Raw genomic sequence first — 26,754 nt, 5'->3', positions numbered from 1 at the left:
CACCCCTCTACTGACCAACGTGAGGGCCCATACCTCCACCCCACTATACAGACCAGTGAGGGGCCCATACCTCCACCCCCCTATACAGACCAGTGAGGGGCCCATACCTCCACCCCTCCTATACAGACCAGTGAGGGGCCCATACCTCCAACCCCACTATACAGACCAGTGAGAGGCCCATACCTCCACCCCACTATACAGACCAGTGAGGGGCCCATACTCCACCCCCCTATACAGACCAGTGAGGGGCCCATACCTCCACCCCCTATACAGACCAGTGGGGCCCAACTCCCCCCCTATACAGACAGTGAGGGCCCATACCTCCACCCCTCTATACAGACCAGTGAGGGGCCCCATACCTCCACCCCACTATACAGACCAGTGAGGGGCCCATACCTCCACCCCCCTATACAGACCAGTGAGGGGCCCATACCTCCACCCCTCTATACAGACCAGTGAGGGGCCCATACCTCCACCCCACTATACAGACCAGTGAGGGGCCCATACCTCCACCCCCCTATACAGACCAGTGAGGGGCCCATACCTCCACCCCTCTATACAGACCAGTGAGGGGCCATACCTCCACCCCACTATACAGACCAGTGAGGGGCCCATACCTCCACCCCTCTATACAGACCAGTGAGGGGCCCATACCTCCACCCCTCTATACAGACAGTGAGGGGCCCATACCTCCACCCCACTATACAGACCAGTGAGGGGCCCATACCTCCACCCCTCTATACAGACCAGTGAGGGGCCCATACCTCCACCCCTCTATACAGACCAGTGAGGGGCCCATACCTCCACCCCACTATACAGACCAGTGAGGGGCCCATACCTCCACCCCTCTATACAGACCAGTGAGGGGCCCATACCTCCACCCCTCTATACAGACCAGTGAGGGGCCCATACCTCCACCCCACTATACAGACCAGTGAGGGGCCCATACCTCCACCCCCCTATACAGACCAGTGAGGGGCCCATACCTCCACCCCTCTATACAGACCAGTGAGGGGCCATACCTCCACCCCCCTATACAGACCAGTGAGGGGCCCATACCTCCACCCCTCTATACAGACCAGTGAGGGGCCATACCTCCACCCGCCTATACAGACCAGTGAGGGGCCCATACCTCCACCCCTCTATACAGACCAGTGAGGGGCCCATACCTCCACCCCTCTATACAGACCAGTGAGGGGCCATACCTCCCCCCCCTATACAGACCAGTGAGGGGCCCATACCTCCACCCCTCTATACAGACCAGTGAGGGGCCCATACCTCCACCCCACTATACAGACCAGTGAGGGGCCCATACCTCCACCCCACTATACAGACCAGTGAGGGGCCCATACCTCCACCCCCCTATACAGACCAGTGAGGGGCCCATACCTCCACCCCCTATAGTGCCGGGGGCCCATACCTCCACCCCCCTATACAGACCAGTGAGGGGCCCATACCTCCACCCCCCTATACAGACCAGTGAGGGGCCCATACCTCCACCCCTCTATACAGACCAGTGAGGGGCCCATACCTCCACCCCCTCTATACAGACCAGTGAGGGGCCATACCTCCACCCCCCTATACAGACCAGTGAGGGGCCCATACCTCCACCCCCTCTATACAGACCAGTGAGGGGCCCATACCTCCCCCCCCCACTATACAGACCAGTGAGGGGCCCATACCTCCACCCCTCTATACAGACCAGTGAGGGGCCCATACCTCCACCCCCACTATACAGACCAGTGAGGGGCCCATACCTCCACCCCCCTATACAGACCAGTGAGGGGCCCATACCTCCACCCCTCTATACAGACCAGTGAGGGGCCCATACCTCCACCCCTCTATACAGACCAGTGAGGGGCCCATACCTCCACCCCTCTATACAGACCAGTGAGGGGCCCATACCTCCACCCCTCTATACAGACCAGTGAGGGGCCCATACCTCCACCCCCCTATACAGACCAGTGAGGGGCCCATACCTCCACCCCACTATACAGACCAGTGAGGGGCCCATACCTCCACCCCCACTATACAGACCAGTGAGGGGCCCATACCTCCACCCCCCTATACAGACCAGTGAGGGGCCCATACCTCCACCCCCCTATACAGACCAGTGAGGGGCCCATACCTCCACCCCCCTATACAGACCAGTGAGGGGCCCATACCTCCACCCCCCTATACAGACCAGTGAGGGGCCATACCTCCACCCCCCTATACAGACCAAGTGAGGGGCCCATACCTCCACCCCCCTATACAGACCAGTGAGGGGCCCATACCTCCACCCCCCTATACAGACCAGTGAGGGGCCCATACCTCCACCCCCCTATACAGACCAGTGAGGGGCCCATACCTCCACCCCTCTATACAGACCAGTGAGGGGCCCATACCTCCACCCCTCTATACAGACCAGTGAGGGGCCATACCTCCACCCCCCTATACAGACCAGTGAGGGGCCCATACCTCCACCCCCCTATACAGACCAGTGAGGGGCCCATACCTCCACCCCCCTATACAGACCAGTGAGGGGCCCATACCTCCACCCCCTCTATACAGACCAGTGAGGGGCCCATACCTCCACCCCTCTATACAGACCAGTGAGGGGCCCATACCTCCACCCCCCTATACAGACCAGTGAGGGGCCCATACCTCCACCCCCCCTATACAGACCAGTGAGGGGCCCATACCTCCACCCCACTATACAGACCAGTGAGGGGCCCATACCTCCACCCCACTATACAGACCAGTGAGGGGCCCATACCTCCACCCCACTATACAGACCAGTGAGGGGCCCATACCTCCACCCCTCTATACAGACCAGTGAGGGGCCCATACCTCCACCCCTCTATACAGACCAGTGAGGGGCCCATACCTCCACCCCCTCTATACAGACCAGTGAGGAGCCCATACCTCCACCCCCCTATACAGACCAGTGAGGGGCCCATACCTCCACCCCCCCTATACAGACCAGTGAGGGGCCCATACCTCCACCCCCCTATACAGACCAGTGAGGGGCCCATACCTCCACCCCCCTATACAGACCAGTGAGGGGCCCATACCTCCACCCCTCTATACAGACCAGTGAGGGGCCCATACCTCCACCCCCCTATACAGACCAGTGAGGGGCCCATACCTCCACCCCACTATACAGACCAGTGAGGGGCCCATACCTTGTTACTCCACCTCCGCCAATCAGGCTGCAGTTATTCTGTAGTGTGGAAGGTAAGGGGCGGGGTTCGGTGGGGGTGGGGTTACACTATCAGTGATTGGTGGTGGGCGGAATGTCAGTATCAGGGATTATCGGGGGCGGGGTTACAGTATCAGTGATTGTTGGGGGGCGGGGTTACAGTATATGTGATTGATACTGTAATCCCGCCCCCACCAATCACTGATACTGTAACCCCGCCCCCCACCGATCACTGAGTATCAGTGATTGACGTGGACGGGGTTTACAGTGTCAGTGATTGGCGGGGGGCGGGGTTACAGTATCAGTGATTGGTGGGGGGCGGGGTTACAGTATCAGTGATTGGTGGGGGGCGGGTTACTGTATTAGTGATTGGTGGGGGCGGGGTTACAGGACCAGTGATTGGTGAAGGTTACAGTATTAGTGATTTGTGGAGGTTACAGTATCAGTGATTGGCGGGGGCGGGGTTACAGTATCAGTGATTGGTGGGGGGTGGGGTTACAGTATCAGTGATTGGTGGAGGTTACAGTATCAGTGATTGTCTGGGGGCGGGTTACCGTATTAGTGATTGGTGGGGGCGGGGTTACAGGACCAGTGATTGGCAGGGGCGGGGTTACAGTATCAGTGATTGTCTGGGGGGCGGGTTACTGTATTAGTGATTGGTGGGGGCGGGGTTACAGGACCAGTGATTGGCAGGGGCGGGGTTACAGTATCAGTGATTGGTGGAGGTTACAGTATCAGTGATTGTCTGGGGGCGGGGTTACAGTATCAGTGATTGGTGGGGGGCGGGGTTACAGTATCAGTGATTGGTGGAGGTTACAGTATCAGTGATTGTCTGGGGGCGGGTTACTGTATTAGTGATTGGTGGGGGCGGGGTTACAGTATCAGTGATTAGTGGGGGGCGGGTTACTGTATTAGTGATTGGTGGGGGCGGGGTTACAGGACCAGTGATTGGCAGGGGCGGGGTTACAGTATCAGTGATTTGGTGGGGGGCGGGGTTACACAATGTCACTTTTCCGGGGGGGCTGGGTTACACTATCAGGGATTTGGCGGGGGCGGGGTCACACTATCAGTAATCGCCGGGGGGGGGGGGGGGGGGGGGACTGGGTTACACTCTCAGTGATTGGCGGGGGGTGGGGTTACACGATGTCACTTTTCCGGAGGGGCTGGGTTACACTCTCAGTGATTGGCAGGGGCGGGTTACAGTATCAGTGATTTGGCGGGGGGCGGGGTTACACTCTCAGTGATTGGCGGGGGGCGGGGTTACAGTAGCAGTGATTTGGCGGGGGGCGGGGTTACAGTAGCAGTGATTTGCCGGGGGCGGGGTTACACTCTCAGTGATCGGCAGGGGGCGGGGTTACACGATATCACTTTTCCGGGGGGCGTGTCCTCGGTATATGTCCGGTCAGTCATCATGCGGCTGCTCTCGGCTCTGGGTCCCTGGGGCCCCGGACTCTGCTCCTGCTCCTGGGCTCGGCTCCGTGTGGCTGCTGTCCCGCTGGGTGACCTCCAGGAGGATCCGCGGGAAGATCCAGGCGGCCCGGGAGAGAAGGGAGGAAAGTCTGCGGAGGATGGAGCGGATGGGGGCTCAGGTGTGTAATCGGTTATAATCGTCCAGTGACGTCATCACCGACTGTATACTGATCAGCAGTGACGTCACCGCTCTATAGATATATATATAATATACTGCAGTGATGTCACCGCTCTATAGATATATATATATAATATACTGCAGTGATGTCACAGACCCTCTATAGATATATATATAATATACTGCAGTGATGTCACCGCTCTATAGATATATATATATATAATAACTGCAGTGATGTCACGCTCCGCACTATAGATATATATATATATAATATACTGCAGTGATGTCACCGCTCTATAGATATATATATATATAATATACTGCAGTGATGTCACCGCTCTATAGATATATATATATAATATACTGCAGTGATGTCACCGCTCTATAGATATATATATAATATACTGCAGTGATGTCACCGCTCTATAGATATATATATATAATATACTGCAGTGATGTCACCGCTCTATAGATATATATATATAATATACTGCAGTGATGTCACCGCTCTATAGATATATATATATATAATATACTGCAGTGATGTCACCGCTCTATAGATATATATATATATATAATATACTGCAGTGATGTCACCGCTCTATAGATATATATATATAATATACTGCAGTGATGTCACCGCTCTATAGATATATATATATATATATAATATACTGCAGTGATGTCACCGCTCTATAGATATATATATAATATACTGCAGTGACGTCACCGCTCTATATAGATATATATATATAATATACTGCAGTGATGTCACCGCTCTATAGATATATATATATATAATATACTGCAGTGATGTCACCGCTCTATATAGATATATATATATAATATACTGCAGTGATGTCACCGCTCTATAGATATATATATATATAATATACTGCAGTGATGTCACCGCTCTATAGATATATATATAATATACTGCAGTGATGTCACCGCTCTATAGATATATATATAATATACTGCAGTGACGTCACCGCTCTATAGATATATATATATAATATACTGCAGTGATGTCACCGCTCTATAGATATAGATATAATATACTGCAGTGATGTCACCGCTCTATAGATATATATATAATATACTGCAGTGATGTCACCGCTCTATAGATATATATATATAATATACTGCAGTGACGTCACCGCTCTATAGATATATATATATAATATACTGCAGTGATGTCACCGCTCTATAGATATATATATATAATATACTGCAGTGATGTCACCGCTCTATAGATATATATATATATAATATACTGCAGTGATGTCACCGCTCTATAGATATATATATATATAATATACTGCAGTGATGTCACCGCTCTATAGATATATATATATATAATATACTGCAGTGATGTCACCGCTCTATAGATATATATATATATATAATATACTGCAGTGATGTCACCGCTCTATAGATATATATATATAATATACTGCAGTGATGTCACCGCTCTATAGACATATATATATATATAATATACTGCAGTGATGTCACCGCTCTATAGATATAGATATATATAATATACTGCAGTGATGTCACCGCTCTATAGATATATATATATAATATACTGCAGTGATGTCACCGCTCTATAGATATATATATATATAATATACTGCAGTGATGTCACCGCTCTATAGATATATATATATATAATATACTGCAGTGATGTCACCGCTCTATAGATATAGATATATAATATACTGCAGTGATGTCACCGCTCTATAGATATATATATATATATATAATATACTGCAGTGATGTCACCGCTCTATAGATATAGATATATAATATACTGCAGTGATGTCACCGCTCTATAGATATATATATATATAATATACTGCAGTGATGTCACCGCTCTATAGATATATATATATATATATAATATACTGCAGTGATGTCACCGCTCTATAGATATATATATATATATATATATAATATACTGCAGTGATGTCACCGCTCTATAGATATATATATATATATATAATATACTGCAGTGATGTCACCGCTCTATAGATATATATATATATATAATATACTGCAGTGATGTCACCGCTCTATAGATATATATATATATAATATACTGCAGTGATGTCACCGCTCTATAGATATATATATATATAATATACTGCAGTGATGTCACCGCTCTATAGATATATATATATAATATACTGCAGTGATGTCACCGCTCTATAGATATATATATATATATATAATATACTGCAGTGATGTCACCGCTCTCTATAGATATATATATAATATACTGCAGTGATGTCAACCGCTCTATAGATATATATATATATAATATACTGCAGTGATGTCACCGCTCTATAGATATATATATATATATAATATACTGCAGTGATGTCACCGCTCTATAGATATATATATATAATATACTGCAGTGATGTCACCGCTCTATAGATATATATATAATAATATACTGCAGTGATGTCACCGCTCTATAGATATAGATATATAATATACTGCAGTGATGTCACCGCTCTATAGATATATATATATATAATATACTGCAGTGATGTCACCGCTCTATAGATATATATATATATATAATATACTGCAGTGATGTCACCGCTCTATAGATATATATATATATATATAATATACTGCAGTGATGTCACCGCTCTATAGATATATATATATATATAATATACTGCAGTGATGTCACCGCTCTATAGATATATATATATATAATATACTGCAGTGATGTCACCGCTCTATAGATATATATATATAATATACTGCAGTGATGTCACCGCTCTATAGATATATATATATATATATATATATATATAATATAATATACTGCAGTGATGTCACCGCTCTATAGATATATAATATATATATATATATATATATATATATATATATATATATAATATACTGCAGTGATGTCACCGCTCTATAGATATATATATAATATACTGCAGTGATGTCACCGCTCTATAGATATATATATATATATATAAATATATATATATAATATACTGCAGTGATGTCACCGCTCTATAGATATATATATATAATATACTGCAGTGATGTCACCGCTCTATAGATATATATATATAATATACTGCAGTGATGTCACCGCTCTATAGATATATATATATAATATACTGCAGTGATGTCACCGCTCTATAGATATATATATATATAATATACTGCAGTGATGTCACCGCTCTATAGATATAGATATATAATATACTGCAGTGATGTCACCGCTCTATAGATATATATATATAATATACTGCAGTGATGTCACCGCTCTATAGATATATATATATATAATATACTGCAGTGATGTCACCGCTCTATAGATATATATATATATAATATACTGCAGTGATGTCACCGCTCTATAGATATATATATATAATATACTGCAGTGATGTCACCGCTCTATAGATATAGATATAATATACTGCAGTGATGTCACCGCTCTATAGATATATATATATAATATACTGCAGTGATGTCACCGCTCTATAGATATATATATATATAATATACTGCAGTGATGTCACCGCTCTATAGATATATATATATATATATAATATACTGCAGTGATGTCACCGCTCTATAGATATATATATATATATATATATATATACTGCAGTGATGTCACCGCTCTATAGATATATATATATAATATACTGCAGTGATGTCACCGCTCTATAGATATATATATATATAATATACTGCAGTGATGTCACCGCTCTATAGATATATATATATATAATATACTGCAGTGATGTCACCGCTCTATATAGATATATATATATATAATATACTGCAGTGATGTCACCGCTCTATAGATATATATATATAATATACTGCAGTGATGTCACCGCTCTATATAGATATATATATATAATATACTGCAGTGATGTCACCGCTCTATAGATATATATATATATAATATACTGCAGTGATGTCACCGCTCTATAGATATATATATATAATATACTGCAGTGATGTCACCGCTCTATAGATATATATATATAATATACTGCAGTGATGTCACCGCTCTATAGATATATATATATATAATATACTGCAGTGATGTCACCGCTCTATAGATATATATATATATATAATATACTGCAGTGATGTCACCGCTCTATAGATATATATATATATAATTTACTGCAGTGATGTCACCGCTCTATAGATATATATATATATAATATACTGCAGTGATGTCACCGCTCTATAGATATATATATATAATATACTGCAGTGATGTCACCGCTCTATAGATATATATATAATATACTGCAGTGATGTCACCGCTCTATATAGATATATATATATAATATACTGCAGTGATGTCACCGCTCTATAGATATATATATATAATATACTGCAGTGATGTCACCGCTCTATAGATATATATATATATATATATAATATACTGCAGTGATGTCACCGCTCTATAGATATAGATATAATATACTGCAGTGATGTCACCGCTCTATAGATATATATATATAATATACTGCAGTGATGTCACCGCTCTATAGATATATATATATAATATACTGCAGTGATGTCACCGCTCTATAGATATATATATATATATAATATACTGCAGTGATGTCACCGCTCTATAGATATATATATATATAATATACTGCAGTGATGTCACCGCTCTATAGATATACATATATATTATATAGTAATATACTGCAGTGATGTCACCGCTCTATAGATATATATATATAATATACTGCAGTGATGTCACCGCTCTATAGATATATATATATATAATATACTGCAGTGATGTCACCGCTCTATAGATATATAATATATATAATATACTGCAGTGATGTCACCGCTCTATAGATATATATATATAATATACTGCAGTGACGTCACCGGCTCTATAGATATATATAATATACTGCAGTGATGTCACCGCTCTATAGATATATATATATATAATATACTGCAGTGATGTCACCGCTCTATAGATATATATATATAATATACTGCAGTGATGTCACCGCTCTATAGATATATATATATATATAATATACTGCAGTGATGTCACCGCTCTATAGATATATATATATATATATACTGCAGTGATGTCACCGCTCTATAGATATATATATATAATACTGCAGTGATGTCACCGCTCTATAGATATAATATATATATAATATACTGCAGTGATGTCACCGCTCTATAGATATATATATATTATACTGCAGTGATGTCACCGCTCTATAGATATATATATATATAATATACTGCAGTGATTGGGGGGGGGGGGGGGGGAACGATCTCAGTTTTTACACTTTTGTTTGTTCTCTGATTCTTCTAAGAAATTCCATGTGACCTTTGCCCCCAGTAGGTGATCATTAACCCTTGTATCTTCAGTATTAGAGCATCGGTCACACCTGGGTGGAGGGGGCGGGGCGGTGATGGTAGCGGAGATAAGGAGCGTAAGTGTTATATGACATTGGGTCCTCTCTCTGTATTAGATGACATTGGGTCCCTCTCTCTGTATTAGATGACATTGGGTCCTCTCTGCTGTATTAGATGACATTGGGTCCTCTCTCTCTGTATTAGATGACATTGGGTCCTCTCTCTGTGTATTAGATGACATTGGGTCCTCTCTCTGTGTATTAGATGACATTGGGTCCTCTCTGTGTATTAGATGACATTGGGTCCTCTCTCTGTGTATTAGATGACATTGGGTCCTCTCTCTGTGTATTAGATGACATTGGGTCCTCTCTGCTGTATTAGATGACATTGGGTCCTCTCTCTGTGTATTAGATGACATTGGGTCCTCTCTGTGTATTAGATGACATTGGGTCCTCTCTGTGTATTAGATGACATTGGGTCCTCTCTCTGTGTATTAGATGACATTGGGTCCTCTCTCTGTTGTATTAGAGACATTGTCCTCTCTTAGATGACATTGGGTCGAATAGTCCTCTCTGTGTATTAGATGACATTGGGTCCTCTCTGTGTATTAGATGACATTGGATGCCTCTCTCTGTGTATTAGATGACATTGGGTCCTCTCTCTGTATTAGATGACATTGGGTCCTCTCTCGTGTATTAGATGATATTGGGTGCTCTCTCTCTGTATTAGATGACATTGGGTCCTCTCTCTGTATTAGATGACATTGGGTCCTCTCTGTGTATTAGATGACATTGGGTCCTCTCTCTCTGTATTAGATGACATTGGGTCCTCTCTCTCTGTATTAGATGACATTGGGTCCTCTCTCTGTGTATTAGATGACATTGGGTCCTCTCTCTGTGTATTAGATGACATTGGGTCCTCTCTGTGTATTAGATGACATTGGGTCCTCTCTCTGTGTATTAGATGACATTGGGTCCTCTCTCGTGTATTAGATGACATTGGGTCCTCTCTCTGTATTAGATGACATTGGGTCCTCTCTCTGTGTATTAGATGACATTGGGTCCTCTCTGTGTATTAGATGACATTGGGTCCTCTCTGTGTATTAGATGACATTGGGTCCTCTCTCTGTGTATTAGATGACATTGGGTCCTCTCTCTGTGTATTAGATGACATTGGGTCCTCTCTGTGTATTAGATGACACTGGGTCCTCTCTCTGTGTATTAGATGACATTGGGTCCTCTCTGTGTATTAGATGGCATTTGTATTAGATGACATTGGGTCCTCTCTCTGTGTATTAGATGACATTGGGTCCTCTCTCTGTATTAGATGACATTGGGTCCTCTCTCTGTGTATTAGATGACATTGGGTCCTCTCTCTGTATTAGATGACATTGGGTCCTCTCTCTGTATTAGATGACATTGGGTCCTCTCTGTGTATTAGATGACATTGGGTCCTCTCTGTGTATTAGATGATATTGGGTCCTCTCTCTCTGTATTAGATGACATTGGGTCCTCTCTCTGTATTAGATGATATTGGGTCCTCTCTCTGTATTAGATGACATTGGGTCCTCTCTCTGTGTATTAGATGACATTGGGTCCTCTCTCTGTGTATTAGATGACATTGGGTCCTCTCTCTGTATTAGATGACATTGGGTCCTCTCTGTGTATTAGATGACATTGGGTCCTCTCTCTGTGTATTAGATGACATTGGGTCCTCTCTCTGTGTATTAGATGACATTGGGTCCTCTCTCTGTATTAGATGACATTGGGTCCTCTCTCTGTGTATTAGATGACATTGGGTCCTCTCTCTGTATTAGATGACATTGGGTCCTCTCTCTGTGTATTAGATGACATTGGGTCCTCTCTCTGTGTATTAGATGACATTGGGTCCTCTCTCTCTGTATTAGATGATATTGGGTCCTCTCTCTCTGTATTAGATGATATTGGGTCCTCTCTGTGTATTAGATGATATTGGGTCCTCTCTCTGTATTAGATGACATTGGGTCCTCTCTCTGTGTATTAGATGACATTGGGTCCTCTCTCTGTGTATTAGATGATATTGGGTCCTCTCTCTCTGTATTAGATGATATTGGGTCCTCTCTCTGTGTATTAGATGACATTGGGTCCTCTCTCTGTATTAGATGACATTGGGTCCTCTCTCTCTGTATTAGATGACATTGGGTCCTCTCTCTGTGTATTAGATGACATTGGGTCCTCTCTCTCTGTATTAGATGACATTGGGTCCTCTCTCTGTATTGGATGACATTGGGTCCTCTCTCTGTATTAGATTACATTGGGTCCTCTCTCTGTGTATTAGATGATATCGGGTCCTCTCTCTGTGTATTAGATGACATTGGGTCCTCTCTCTGTGTATTAGATGACATTGGGTCCTCTCTCTGTGTATTAGATGACATTGGGTCCTCTCTCTGTGTATTAGATGACATTGGGTCCTCTCTCTGTGTATTAGATGACATTGGGTCCTCTCTCTGTGTATTAGATGACATTGGGTCCTCTCTCTGTGTATTAGATGACATTGGGTCCTCTCTCTGTGTATTAGATGACATTGGGTCCTCTCTCTGTGTATTAGATGACATTGGGTCCTCTCTCTCTGTATTAGATGACATTGGGTCCTCTCTCTGTATTAGATGACATTGGGTCCTCTCTCTGTATTAGATGACATTGGGTCCTCTCTCTGTATTAGATTACATTGGGTCCTCTCTGTGTATTAGATGACATTGGGTCCTCTCTCTGTGTATTAGATGACATTGGGTCCTCTCTCTGTGTATTAGATGACATTGGGTCCTCTCTCTGTGTATTAGATGACATTGGGTCCTCTCTCTGTGTATTAGATGACATTGGGTCCTCTCTCTGTGTATTAGATGACATTGGGTCCTCTCTCTGTGTATTAGATGACATTGGGTCCTCTCTCTGTATTAGATGACATTGGGTCCTCTCTGTGTATTAGATGACATTGGGTCCTCTCTCTGTATTAGATGACATTGGGTCCTCTATCTGTGTATTAGATGACATTGGGTCCTCTCTCTGTGTATTAGATGATATTGGGTCCTCTCTGTGTATTAGATGACATTGGGTCCTCTCTCTGTATTAGATGACATTGGGTCCTCTCTCTCTGTATTAGATGACATTGGGTCCTCTCTCTGTATTAGATGACATCGGGTCCTCTCTGTGTATTAGATGATATTCGGGTCCTCTCTCTGTGTATTAGATGACATTGGGTCCTCTCTCTCTGTATTAGATGACATTGGGTCCTCTCTCTGTGTATTAGATGACATTGGGTCCTCTCTCTGTGTATTAGATGACATTGGGTCCTCTCTCTGTGTATTAGATGACATTGGGTCCTCTCTCTGTATTAGATGACATTGGGTCCTCTCTGTGTATTAGATGACATTGGGTCCTCTCTCTGTATTAGATGACATTGGGTCCTCTATCTGTGTATTAGATGACATTGGGTCCTCTCTCTGTGTATTAGATGATATTGGGTCCTCTCTGTGTATTAGATGACATTGGGTCCTCTCTCTGTATTAGATGACATTGGGTCCTCTCTCTCTGTATTAGATGACATTGGGTCCTCTCTCTGTATTAGATGATATCGGGTCCTCTCTGTGTATTAGATGATATCGGGTCCTCTCTCTGTGTATTAGATGACATTGGGTCCTCTCTCTCTGTATTAGATGACATTGGGTCCCTCTCTCTGTGTATTAGATGACATTGGGTCCTCTCTCTCTGTATTAGATGACATTGGGTCCTCTCTCTGTGTATTAGATGACATTGGGTCCTCTCTCTGTGTATTAGATGACATTCGGTCCTCTCTCTGTGTATTAGATGACATTGGGTCCTCTCTCTGTATTAGATGACATTGGGTCCTCTACTCTGTGTATTAGATGACATTGGGTCCTCTCTCTGTGTATTAGATGACATTGGGTCCTCTCTCTGTATTAGATGACATTGGGTCCTCTCTCTGTGTATTAGATGACATTGGGTCCTCTCTCTGTGTATTAGATGACATTGGGTCCTCTCTCTGTATTAGATGACATTGGGTCCTCTATCTGTGTATTAGATGACATTGGGTCCTCTCTCTGTGTATTAGATGATATTGGGTCCTCTCTGTGTATTAGATGACATTGGGTCCTCTCTCTGTATTAGATGACATTGGGTCCTCTCTCTCTGTGATTAGATGACATTGGGTCCTCTCTCTGTATTAGATGATATCGGGTCCTCTTCTGTGTATTAGATGATATCGGGTCCTCTCTCTGTGTATTAGATGACATTGGGTCCTCTCTCCGTGTATTAGATGACATTGGGTCCTCTCTCTGTGTATTAGATGACATTGGGTCCTCTCTCTGTATTAGATGACATTGGGTCCTCTCTCTGTGTATTAGATGATATTGGGTCCTCTCTCTGTGTATTAGATGACATTGGGTCCTCTCTCTGTGTATTAGATGACATTGGGTCCTCTCTCTGTGTATTAGATGACATTGGGTCCTCTCTCTGTGTATTAGATGACATTGGGTCCTCTCTCTCTGTATTAGATGACATTGGGTCCTCTCTCTGTATTAGATGACATTGGGTCCTCTCTCTGTATTAGATGACATTGGGTCCTCTCTCTGTATTAGATTACATTGGGTCTTCTCTGTGTATTAGATGATATTGGGTCCTCTCTCTGTGTATTAGATGACATTGGGTCCTCTCTCTGTGTATTAGATGACATTGGGTCCTCTCTCTGTATTAGATGACATTGGGTCCTCTCTCTGTATTAGATGACATTGGGTCCTCTCTGTGTATTAGATGACATTGGGTCCTCTCTGTGTATTAGATGACATTGGGTCCTCTCTCTGTATTAGATGACATTGGGTCCTCTCTCTCTGTATTAGATGACATTGGGTCCTCTCCCTCTGTGTATTAGATGACATTGGGTCCTCTCTGTGTATTAGATGACATTGGGTCCTCTCTCTGTATTAGATGACATTGGGTCCTCTCTCTCTGTATTAGATGATATTGGGTCCTCTCTCTGTATTAGATGATATTGGGTCCTCTCTCTGTATTAGATGATATTGGGTCCTCTCTGTGTATTAGATGATATTGGGTCCTCTCTGTGTATTAGATGACATTGGGTCCTCTCTCTCTGTATTAGATGATATTGGGTCCTCTCTCTCTGTATTAGATGACATTGGGTCCTCTCTCTCGTGTATTAGATGACATTGGGTCCTCTCTCTCTGTATTAGATGACATTGGGTCCTCTCTCTCTGTATTAGATGACATTGGGTCCTCTCTCTGTGTATTAGATGACATTGGGTCCTCTCTGTGTATTAGATGATATTGGGTCCTCTCTCTGTATTAGATGACATTGGGTCCTCTCTGTGTATTAGATGACATTGGGTCCTCTCTGTGTATTAGATGACATTGGGTCCTCTCTGTGTATTAGATGATATTGGGTCCTCTCTGTGTATTAGATGATATTGGGTCCTCTCTGTGTATTAGATGATATTGGGTCCTCTCTGTGTATTAGATGATTTTGGGTCCTCTCTCTGTATTAGATGACATTGGGTCCTCTCTGTGTATTAGATGACATTGGGTCCTCTCTGTGTATTAGATGATATTGGGTCCTCTCTGTGTATTAGATGATATTGGGTCCTCTCTGTGTATTAGATGATATTGGGTCCTCTCTGTGTATTAGATGATATTGGGTCCTCTCTCTGTATTAGATGACATTGGGTCCTCTCTCTGTGTATTAGATGACATTGGGTCCTCTCTCTGTATTAGATGACATTGGGTCCTCTCTCTCTGTATTAGATGACATTGGGTCCTCTCTCTGTGTATTAGATGACATTGGGTCCTCTCTCTGTGTATTAGATGACATTGGGTCCTCTCTGTGTATTAGATGATATTGGGTCCTCTCTGTGTATTAGATGATATTGGGTCCTCTCTGTGTATTAGATGATATTGGGTCCTCTCTCTCTGTATTAGATGATATTGGGTCCTCTCTGTGTATTAGATGATATTGGGTCCTCTCTGTGTATTAGATGATATTGGGTCCTCTCTCTCTGTATTAGATGACATTGGGTCCTCTCTCTGTATTAGATGACATTGGGTCCTCTCTCTCTGTATTAGATGACATTGGGTCCTCTCTGTGTATTAGATGACATTGGGTCCTCTCTGTGTATTAGATGACATTGGGTCCTCTCTGTGTATTAGATGACATTGGGTCCTCTCTCTGTATTAGATGATATTGGGTCCTCTCTGTGTATTAGATGACATTGGGTCCTCTCTCTGTATTAGATGACATTGGGTCCTCTCTCTCTGTATTAGATGACATTGGGTCCTCTCTCTCTGTATTAGATGATATTGGGTCCTCTCTGTGTATTAGATGATATTGGGTCCTCTCTGTGTATTAGATGACATTGGGTCCTCTCTCTCTGTATTAGATGATATTGGGTCCTCTCTGTGTATTAGATGATATTGGGTCCTCTCTGTGTATTAGATGACATTGGGTCCTCTCTCTCTGTATTAGATGATATTGGGTCCTCTCTCTCTGTATTAGATGACATTGGGTCCTCTCTCTCTGTATTAGATGACATTGGGTCCTCTCTGTGTATTAGATGATATTGGGTCCTCTCTCTGTATTAGATGACATTGGGTCCTCTCTGTGTATTAGATGACATTGGGTCCTCTCTGTGTATTAGATGACATTGGGTCCTCTCTCTCTGTATTAGATGACATTGGGTCCTCTCTCTGTATTAGATGACATTGGGTCCTCTCTCTGTATTAGATGACATTGGGTCCTCTCTCTGTGTATTAGATGACATTGGGTCCTCTCTCTGTATTAGATGACATTGGGTCCTCTCTGTGTATTAGATGACATTGGGTCCTCTCTCTCTGTATTAGATTACATTGGGTCTTCTCTGTGTATTAGATGATATTGGGTCCTCTCTGTGTATTAGATGACATTGGGTCCTCTCTCTGTGTGTTAGATGACATTGGGTCCTCTCTCTGTGTATTAGATGACATTGGGTCCTCTCTCTGTGTATTAGATGATTTTGGGTCCTCTCTCTGTATTAGATGACATTGGGTCCTCTCTGTGTATTAGATGACATTGGGTCCTCTCTCTGTGTATTAGATGATATTGGGTCCTCTCTCTCTCTGTATTAGATGACATTGGGTCCTCTCTCTGTATTAGATGACATTGGGTCCTCTCTGTGTATTAGATGACATTGGGTCCTCTCTGTGTATTAGATGACATTGGGTCCTCTCTCTGTATTAGATGACATTGGGTCCTCTCTCTCTGTATTAGATGACATTGGGTCCTCCCTCTGTGTATTAGATGACATTGGGTCCTCTCTGTGTATTAGATGACATTGGGTCCTCTCTGTGTATTAGATGACATTGGGTCCTCTCTCTGTATTAGATGACATTGGGTCCTCTCTCTCTGTATTAGATGATATTGGGTCCTCTCTCTGTATTAGATGATATTGGGTCCTCTCTCTGTATTAGATGATATTGGGTCCTCTCTGTGTATTAGATGATATTGGGTCCTCTCTGTGTATTAGATGACATTGGGTCCTCTCTCTCTGTATTAGATGATATTGGGTCCTCTCTCTCTGTATTAGATGACATTGGGTCCTCTCTCTCTGTGTATTAGATGACATTGGGTCCTCTCTCTCTGTATTAGATGACATTGGGTCCTCTCTCTGTGGATTAGATGACATTGGGTCCTCTCTGTGTATTAGATGATATTGGGTCCTCTCTCTGTATTAGATGACATTGGGTCCTCTCTGTGTATTAGATGACATTGGGTCCTCTCTGTGTATTAGATGACATTGGGTCCTCTCTGTGTATTAGATGATATTGGGTCCTCTCTGTGTATTAGATGATATTGGGTCCTCTCTGTGTATTAGATGATATTGGGTCCTCTCTGTGTATTAGATGATTTTGGGTCCTCTCTCTGTATTAGATGACATTGGGTCCTCTCTGTGTATTAGATGACATTGGGTCCTCTCTGTGTATTAGATGACATTGGGTCCTCTCTGTGTATTAGATGATATTGGGTCCTCTCTGTGTATTAGATGATATTGGGTCCTCTCTGTGTATTAGATGATATTGGGTCCTCTCTGTGTATTAGATGATATTGGGTCCTCTCTGTGTATTAGATGATATTGGGTCCTCTCTCTGTATTAGATGACATTGGGTCCTCTCTCTGTGTATTAGATGACATTGGGTCCTCTCTCTGTATTAGATGACATTGGGTCCTCTCTCTCTGTATTAGATGACATTGGGTCCTCTCTCTGTGTATTAGATGACATTGGGTCCTCTCTCTGTGTATTAGATGACATTGGGTCCTCTCTGTGTATTAGATGATATTGGGTCCTCTCTGTGTATTAGATGATATTGGGTCCTCTCTGTGTATTAGATGACATTGGGTCCTCTCTCTGTGTATTAGATGACATTGGGTCCTCTCTCTGTGTATTAGATGACATTGGGTCCTCTCTCTGTGTATTAGATGACATTGGGTCCTCTCTGTGTATTAGATGATATTGGGTCCTCTCTGTGTATTAGATGATATTGGGTCCTCTCTCTCTGTATTAGATGATATTGGGTCCTCTCTGTGTATTAGATGATATTGGGTCCTCTCTGTGTATTAGATGATATTGGGTCCTCTCTCTCTGTATTAGATGATATTGGGTCCTCTCTCTGTATTAGATGACATTGGGTCCTCTCTCTCTGTATTAGATGACATTGGGTCCTCTCTGTGTATTAGATGATATTGGGTCCTCTCTCTGTATTAGATGACATTGGGTCCTCTCTGTGTATTAGATGACATTGGGTCCTCTCTGTGTATTAGATGACATTGGGTCCTCTCTGTGTATTAGATGATATTGGGTCCTCTCTGTGTATTAGATGATATTGGGTCCTCTCTGTGTATTAGATGACATTGGGTCCTCTCTCTCTGTATTAGATGATATTGGGTCCTCTCTCTCTGTATTAGATGACATTGGGTCCTCTCTCTCTGTATTAGATGACATTGGGTCCTCTCTCTCTGTATTAGATGACATTGGGTCCTCTCTGTGTATTAGATGATATTGGGTCCTCTCTCTGTATTAGATGACTTTGGGTCCTCTCTCTGTATTAGATGACATTGGGTCCTCTCTGTGTATTAGATGACATTGGGTCCTCTCTGTGTATTAGATGATATTGGGTCCTCTCTGTGTATTAGATGATATTGGGTCCTCTCTCTCTGTATTAGATGATATTGGGTCCTCTCTGTGTATTAGATGATTTTGGGTCCTCTCTCTGTATTAGATGACATTGGGTCCTCTCTGTGTATTAGATGATATTGGGTCCTCTCTCTCTGTATTAGATGATATTGGGTCCTCTCTGTGTATTAGATGATTTTGGGTCCTCTCTCTCTGTATTAGATGACATTGGGTCCTCTCTGTGTATTAGATGACATTGGGTCCTCTCTGTGTATTAGATGATATTGGGTCCTCTCTGTGTATTAGATGATATTGGGTCCTCTCTGTGTATTAGATGATATTGGGTCCTCTCTGTGTATTAGATGATATTGGGTCCTCTCTCTGTATTAGATGACATTGGGTCCTCTCTCTGTGTATTAGATGACATTGGGTCCTCTCTCTGTATTAGATGACATTGGGTCCTCTCTCTCTGTATTAGATGACATTGGGTCCTCTCTCTGTGTATTAGATGACATTGGGTCCTCTCTCTGTATTAGATGACATTGGGTCCTCTCTCTCTGTATTAGATGACATTGGGTCCTCTCTCTGTGTATTAGATGACATTGGGTCCTCTCTCTGTGTATTAGATGACATTGGGTCCTCTCTGTGTATTAGATGATATTGGGTCCTCTCTGTGTATTAGATGATATTGGGTCCTCTCTGTGTATTAGATGACATTGGGTCCTCTCTCTGTGTATTAGATGACATTGGGTCCTCTCTCTGTGTATTAGATGACATTGGGTCCTCTCTCTGTGTATTAGATGACATTGGGTCCTCTCTGTGTATTAGATGATATTGGGTCCTCTCTGTGTATTAGATGATATTGGGTCCTCTCTGTGTATTAGATGATATTGGGTCCTCTCTGTGTATTAGATGATATTGGGTCCTCTCTGTGTATTAGATGATATTGGGTCCTCTCTGTGTATTAGATGATATTGGGTCCTCTCTCTCTGTATTAGATGATATTGGGTCCTCTCTCTGTATTAGATGACATTGGGTCCTCTCTCTCTGTATTAGATGACATTGGGTCCTCTCTGTGTATTAGATGACATTGGGTCCTCTCTGTGTATTAGATGACATTGGGTCCTCTCTGTGTATTAGATGACATTGGGTCCTCTCTGTGTATTAGATGATATTGGGTCCTCTCTGTGTATTAGATGACATTGGGTCCTCTCTCTGTATTAGATGACATTGGGTCCTCTCTCTCTGTATTAGATGACATTGGGTCCTCTCTCTCTGTATTAGATGATATTGGGTCCTCTCTGTGTATTAGATGATATTGGGTCCTCTCTGTGTATTAGATGACATTGGGTCCTCTCTCTCTGTATTAGATGATATTGGGTCCTCTCTCTCTGTATTAGATGACATTGGGTCCTCTCTCTCTGTATTAGATGACATTGGGTCCTCTCTGTGTATTAGATGATATTGGGTCCTCTCTCTGTATTAGATGACATTGGGTCCTCTCTGTGTATTAGATGACATTGGGTCCTCTCTGTGTATTAGATGACATTGGGTCCTCTCTGTGTATTAGATGATATTGGGTCCTCTCTCTCTGTATTAGATGATATTGGGTCCTCTCTGTGTATTAGATGATTTTGGGTCCTCTCTCTCTGTATTAGATGACATTGGGTCCTCTCTGTGTATTAGATGATATTGGGTCCTCTCTGTGTATTAGATGACATTGGGTCCTCTCTGTGTATTAGATGATATTGGGTCCTCTCTGTGTATTAGATGATATTGGGTCCTCTCTCTCTGTATTAGATGATATTGGGTCCTCTCTGTGTATTAGATGATTTTGGGTCCTCTCTCTGTATTAGATGACATTGGGTCCTCTCTGTGTATTAGATGATATTGGGTCCTCTCTCTCTCTGTATTAGATGATATTGGGTCCTCTCTGTGTATTAGATGATTTTGGGTCCTCTCTCTCTGTATTAGATGACATTGGGTCCTCTCTGTGTATTAGATGATATTGGGTCCTCTCTGTGTATTAGATGACATTGGGTCCTCTCTGTGTATTAGATGATATTGGGTCCTCTCTGTGTATTAGATGATATTGGGTCCTCTCTCTCTGTATTAGATGATATTGGGTCCTCTCTGTGTATTAGATGATTTTGGGTCCTCTCTCTGTATTAGATGACACTGGGTCCTCTCTGTGTATTAGATGATATTGGGTCCTCTCTGTGTATTAGATGATTTTGGGTCCTCTCTGTGTATTAGATGACATTGGGTCCTCTCTGTGTATTAGATGATATTGGGTCCTCTCTGTGTATTAGATGATATTGGGTCCTCTCTGTGTATTAGATGATATTGGGTCCTCTCTGTGTATTAGATGATTTTGGGTCCTCTCTCTGTATTAGATGACATTGGGTCCTCTCTGTGTATTAGATGACATTGGGTCCTCTCTGTGTATTAGATGATATTGGGTCCTCTCTGTGTATTAGATGATATTGGGTCCTCTCTGTGTATTAGATGACATTGGGTCCTCTCTCTGTATTAGATGACATTGGGTCCTCTCTCTGTGTATTAGATGACATTGGGTCCTCTCTCTGTATTAGATGACATTGGGTCCTCTCTCTCTGTATTAGATGACATTGGGTCCTCTCTCTGTGTATTAGATGACATTGGGTCCTCTCTCTGTGTATTAGATGACATTGGGTCCTCTCTGTGTATTAGATGATATTGGGTCCTCTCTGTGTATTAGATGATATTGGGTCCTCTCTGTGTATTAGATGACATTGGGTCCTCTCTCTGTGTATTAGATGACATTGGGTCCTCTCTCTGTGTATTAGATGACATTGGGTCCTCTCTCTGTGTATTAGATGACATTGGGTCCTCTCTGTGTATTAGATGATATTGGGTCCTCTCTGTGTATTAGATGATATTGGGTCCTCTCTGTGTATTAGATGATATTGGGTCCTCTCTCTCTGTATTAGATGATATTGGGTCCTCTCTGTGTATTAGATGATATTGGGTCCTCTCTGTGTATTAGATGATATTGGGTCCTCTCTCTCTGTATTAGATGATATTGGGTCCTCTCTCTGTATTAGATGACATTGGGTCCTCTCTCTCTGTATTAGATGACATTGGGTCCTCTCTGTGTATTAGATGATATTGGGTCCTCTCTCTGTATTAGATGACATTGGGTCCTCTCTGTGTATTAGATGACATTGGGTCCTCTCTGTGTATTAGATGACATTGGGTCCTCTCTGTGTATTAGATGATATTGGGTCCTCTCTGTGTATTAGATGATATTGGGTCCTCTCTGTGTATTAGATGACATTGGGTCCTCTCTCTCTGTATTAGATGACATTGGGTCCTCTCTCTCTGTATTAGATGACATTGGGTCCTCTCTGTGTATTAGATGACTTTGGGTCCTCTCTCTGTATTAGATGACATTGGGTCCTCTCTGTGTATTAGATGACATTGGGTCCTCTCTGTGTATTAGATGATATTGGGTCCTCTCTGTGTATTAGATGATATTGGGTCCTCTCTCTCTGTATTAGATGATATTGGGTCCTCTCTGTGTATTAGATGATTTTGGGTCCTCTCTCTGTATTAGATGACATTGGGTCCTCTCTGTGTATTAGATGATATTGGGTCCTCTCTCTCTGTATTAGATGATATTGGGTCCTCTCTGTGTATTAGATGATTTTGGGTCCTCTCTCTCTGTATTAGATGACATTGGGTCCTCTCTGTGTATTAGATGATATTGGGTCCTCTCTGTGTATTAGATGATTTTGGGTCCTCTCTCTGTATTAGATGACATTGGGTCCTCTCTGTGTATTAGATGACATTGGGTCCTCTCTGTGTATTAGATGATATTGGGTCCTCTCTGTGTATTAGATGATATTGGGTCCTCTCTGTGTATTAGATGATATTGGGTCCTCTCTGTGTATTAGATGATATTGGGTCCTCTCTCTGTATTAGATGACATTGGGTCCTCTCTCTGTGTATTAGATGACATTGGGTCCTCTCTCTGTATTAGATGACATTGGGTCCTCTCTCTCTGTATTAGATGACATTGGGTCCTCTCTCTGTGTATTAGATGACATTGGGTCCTCTCTCTGTGTATTAGATGACATTGGGTCCTCTCTGTGTATTAGATGATATTGGGTCCTCTCTGTGTATTAGATGATATTGGGTCCTCTCTGTGTATTAGATGATATTGGGTCCTCTCTGTGTATTAGATGACATTGGGTCCTCTCTCTGTGTATTAGATGACATTGGGTCCTCTCTCTGTGTATTAGATGACATTGGGTCCTCTCTCTGTGTATTAGATGACATTGGGTCCTCTCTGTGTATTAGATGATATTGGGTCCTCTCTGTGTATTAGATGATATTGGGTCCTCTCTGTGTATTAGATGATATTGGGTCCTCTCTGTGTATTAGATGATATTGGGTCCTCTCTCTCTGTATTAGATGATATTGGGTCCTCTCTCTGTATTAGATGACATTGGGTCCTCTCTCTCTGTATTAGATGACATTGGGTCCTCTCTGTGTATTAGATGACATTGGGTCCTCTCTGTGTATTAGATGACATTGGGTCCTCTCTGTGTATTAGATGACATTGGGTCCTCTCTGTGTATTAGATGATATTGGGTCCTCTCTGTGTATTAGATGACATTGGGTCCTCTCTCTGTATTAGATGACATTGGGTCCTCTCTCTCTGTATTAGATGACATTGGGTCCTCTCTCTCTGTATTAGATGATATTGGGTCCTCTCTGTGTATTAGATGATATTGGGTCCTCTCTGTGTATTAGATGACATTGGGTCCTCTCTCTCTGTATTAGATGATATTGGGTCCTCTCTCTCTGTATTAGATGACATTGGGTCCTCTCTCTCTGTATTAGATGACATTGGGTCCTCTCTGTGTATTAGATGATATTGGGTCCTCTCTCTGTATTAGATGACATTGGGTCCTCTCTGTGTATTAGATGACATTGGGTCCTCTCTGTGTATTAGATGACATTGGGTCCTCTCTGTGTATTAGATGACATTGGGTCCTCTCTGTGTATTAGATGATATTGGGTCCTCTCTGTGTATTAGATGATATTGGGTCCTCTCTGTGTATTAGATGATATTGGGTCCTCTCTGTGTATTAGATGACTTTGGGTCCTCTCTCTGTATTAGATGACATTGGGTCCTCTCTGTGTATTAGATGACATTGGGTCCTCTCTGTGTATTAGATGATATTGGGTCCTCTCTGTGTATTAGATGATATTGGGTCCTCTCTCTCTCTGTATTAGATGATTTTGGGTCCTCTCTCTGTATTAGATGACATTGGGTCCTCTCTGTGTATTAGATGATATTGGGTCCTCTCTCTCTGTATTAGATGATATTGGGTCCTCTCTGTGTATTAGATGATTTTGGGTCCTCTCTCTCTGTATTAGATGACATTGGGTCCTCTCTGTGTATTAGATGATATTGGGTCCTCTCTGTGTATTAGATGACATTGGGTCCTCTCTGTGTATTAGATGATATTGGGTCCTCTCTGTGTATTAGATGATATTGGGTCCTCTCTCTCTGTATTAGATGATATTGGGTCCTCTCTGTGTATTAGATGATTTTGGGTCCTCTCTCTGTATTAGATGACATTGGGTCCTCTCTGTGTATTAGATGATATTGGGTCCTCTCTCTCTGTATTAGATGATATTGGGTCCTCTCTGTGTATTAGATGATTTTGGGTCCTCTCTCTCTGTATTAGATGACATTGGGTCCTCTCTGTGTATTAGATGATATTGGGTCCTCTCTGTGTATTAGATGACATTGGGTCCTCTCTGTGTATTAGATGATATTGGGTCCTCTCTGTGTATTAGATGATATTGGGTCCTCTCTCTCTGTATTAGATGATATTGGGTCCTCTCTGTGTATTAGATGATTTTGGGTCCTCTCTCTGTATTAGATGACATTGGGTCCTCTCTGTGTATTAGATGATATTGGGTCCTCTCTCTCTGTATTAGATGATATTGGGTCCTCTCTGTGTATTAGATGATTTTGGGTCCTCTCTCTCTGTATTAGATGACATTGGGTCCTCTCTGTGTATTAGATGACATTGGGTCCTCTCTGTGTATTAGATGATATTGGGTCCTCTCTGTGTATTAGATGACCAGGGAGTCAGGAGTTTGTCTGGCGCAGAGAGGAACCATCAGACAGCCAAGTAAAATCAATGGATTTATTAGATGCAACGCGTTTCGCTGCGCATGCGCAGCTTCATCAGGCATGACAAGGGGAGGCTGGTAACAGGTATATATACCTCCAGGAATTAACCATTAGAGTGCTATTTGAAAAGAGATGTTACATAGAGTTACATATCCATATGACAATATATGAAAATGATACATAAATACATATAAACAGAAATCACAAAAATAGTGATAAGACAGCAATATGAAAGCACAATGCAATCCTATATATATATATATATATATATAAATATATATAACATGATTATAATTATCGCATGTGATGTGAATATGACACCAAAGCGACTCAAGAAATCGCACCGCTAAATCGCCGGTGCGGTATTCAACAACACAAGTTGGATATTATTTCAAAAAATATATATGGTATAAAGAGTCATGTCAATTGGTTCAAGAGATAGAAAAATATTATTTAATTGTATATCGCTACCTTATTAAAAAATAAACTAAAATAGTAAAAAATAAGGGACAGTGCGATAAACCAAACCGCAACTGATCAAAAGGGAATGTATGAACACTACTTAGCGAATAAGATAAACTCAATTAACTAATGCGGTATTGAATACAACAACCGGCGAAAACGCAGGGTGTGAATATTCATACAAGAATCCGGATTAACAAACAATAAATAAATTAAAAATAAAAAAATGTTTATATGTAAAAAAGAAGAAGAAGGGGAAATAAACAAAACTTAGATAATAAAACATAAAAAATGAATAAATACACCGTGGGGCGCTCCAGGGTGAACAGTACAGAAGGAACAAAGAAAAAATCAAGGTATAATGTTTTCAAAATTAATCCATATGGAACGATGGGAAAATTTTAAATCCCAAATTATCAAATTATTTAACTGTATCAATACATTCATTAAAACCTTGAGGGTGCAAAGTATGTAGTTTGTGAATCCAAAAGGATTCGCGATTATTAAGTCTTTGTATTCTATTAGGTAAATGAATGGGGATAGTTTCTAAAATAATTAATTTTAAAGTTTCAGTGTTTTTTTGATGATAGAGAGTGAAGTGACGGGAAAGACTATGCAACAAAAAACCATGTTTTATGTTCCATCTGTGTTTGTTCATCCTGGAGCGCACCGTTTGTGTGGTACGGCCAACATATTGG

General features: G+C 42.2%; 1 protein-coding gene across 1 annotated transcript in view; it reads left to right on the top strand.

The window, feature by feature from the left end:
• The first annotated feature begins 4,565 nt into the window (after positions 1–4,565).
• LOC130317823 (vitamin D3 hydroxylase-associated protein-like) overlaps positions 4,566–26,754 on the top strand; it is a 40,041-nt gene continuing 17,852 nt past the window's right edge. Inside the window, exon 1 of the mRNA XM_056552876.1 lies at positions 4,566–4,773. Within this exon, the coding sequence (XP_056408851.1) occupies positions 4,579–4,773 (195 nt within the window). The 5' untranslated portion in view covers positions 4,566–4,578. The remainder of the gene's footprint in view (positions 4,774–26,754) is intronic.

Source organism: Hyla sarda, unplaced genomic scaffold (assembly GCF_029499605.1).
Source record: "Hyla sarda isolate aHylSar1 unplaced genomic scaffold, aHylSar1.hap1 scaffold_2034, whole genome shotgun sequence".
Classification (NCBI taxonomy): domain Eukaryota; kingdom Metazoa; phylum Chordata; class Amphibia; order Anura; family Hylidae; genus Hyla; species Hyla sarda.
The sequence above is the reverse complement of the archived record's forward strand: the minus strand, read 5'-3'. Positions and strand labels throughout refer to the sequence as shown.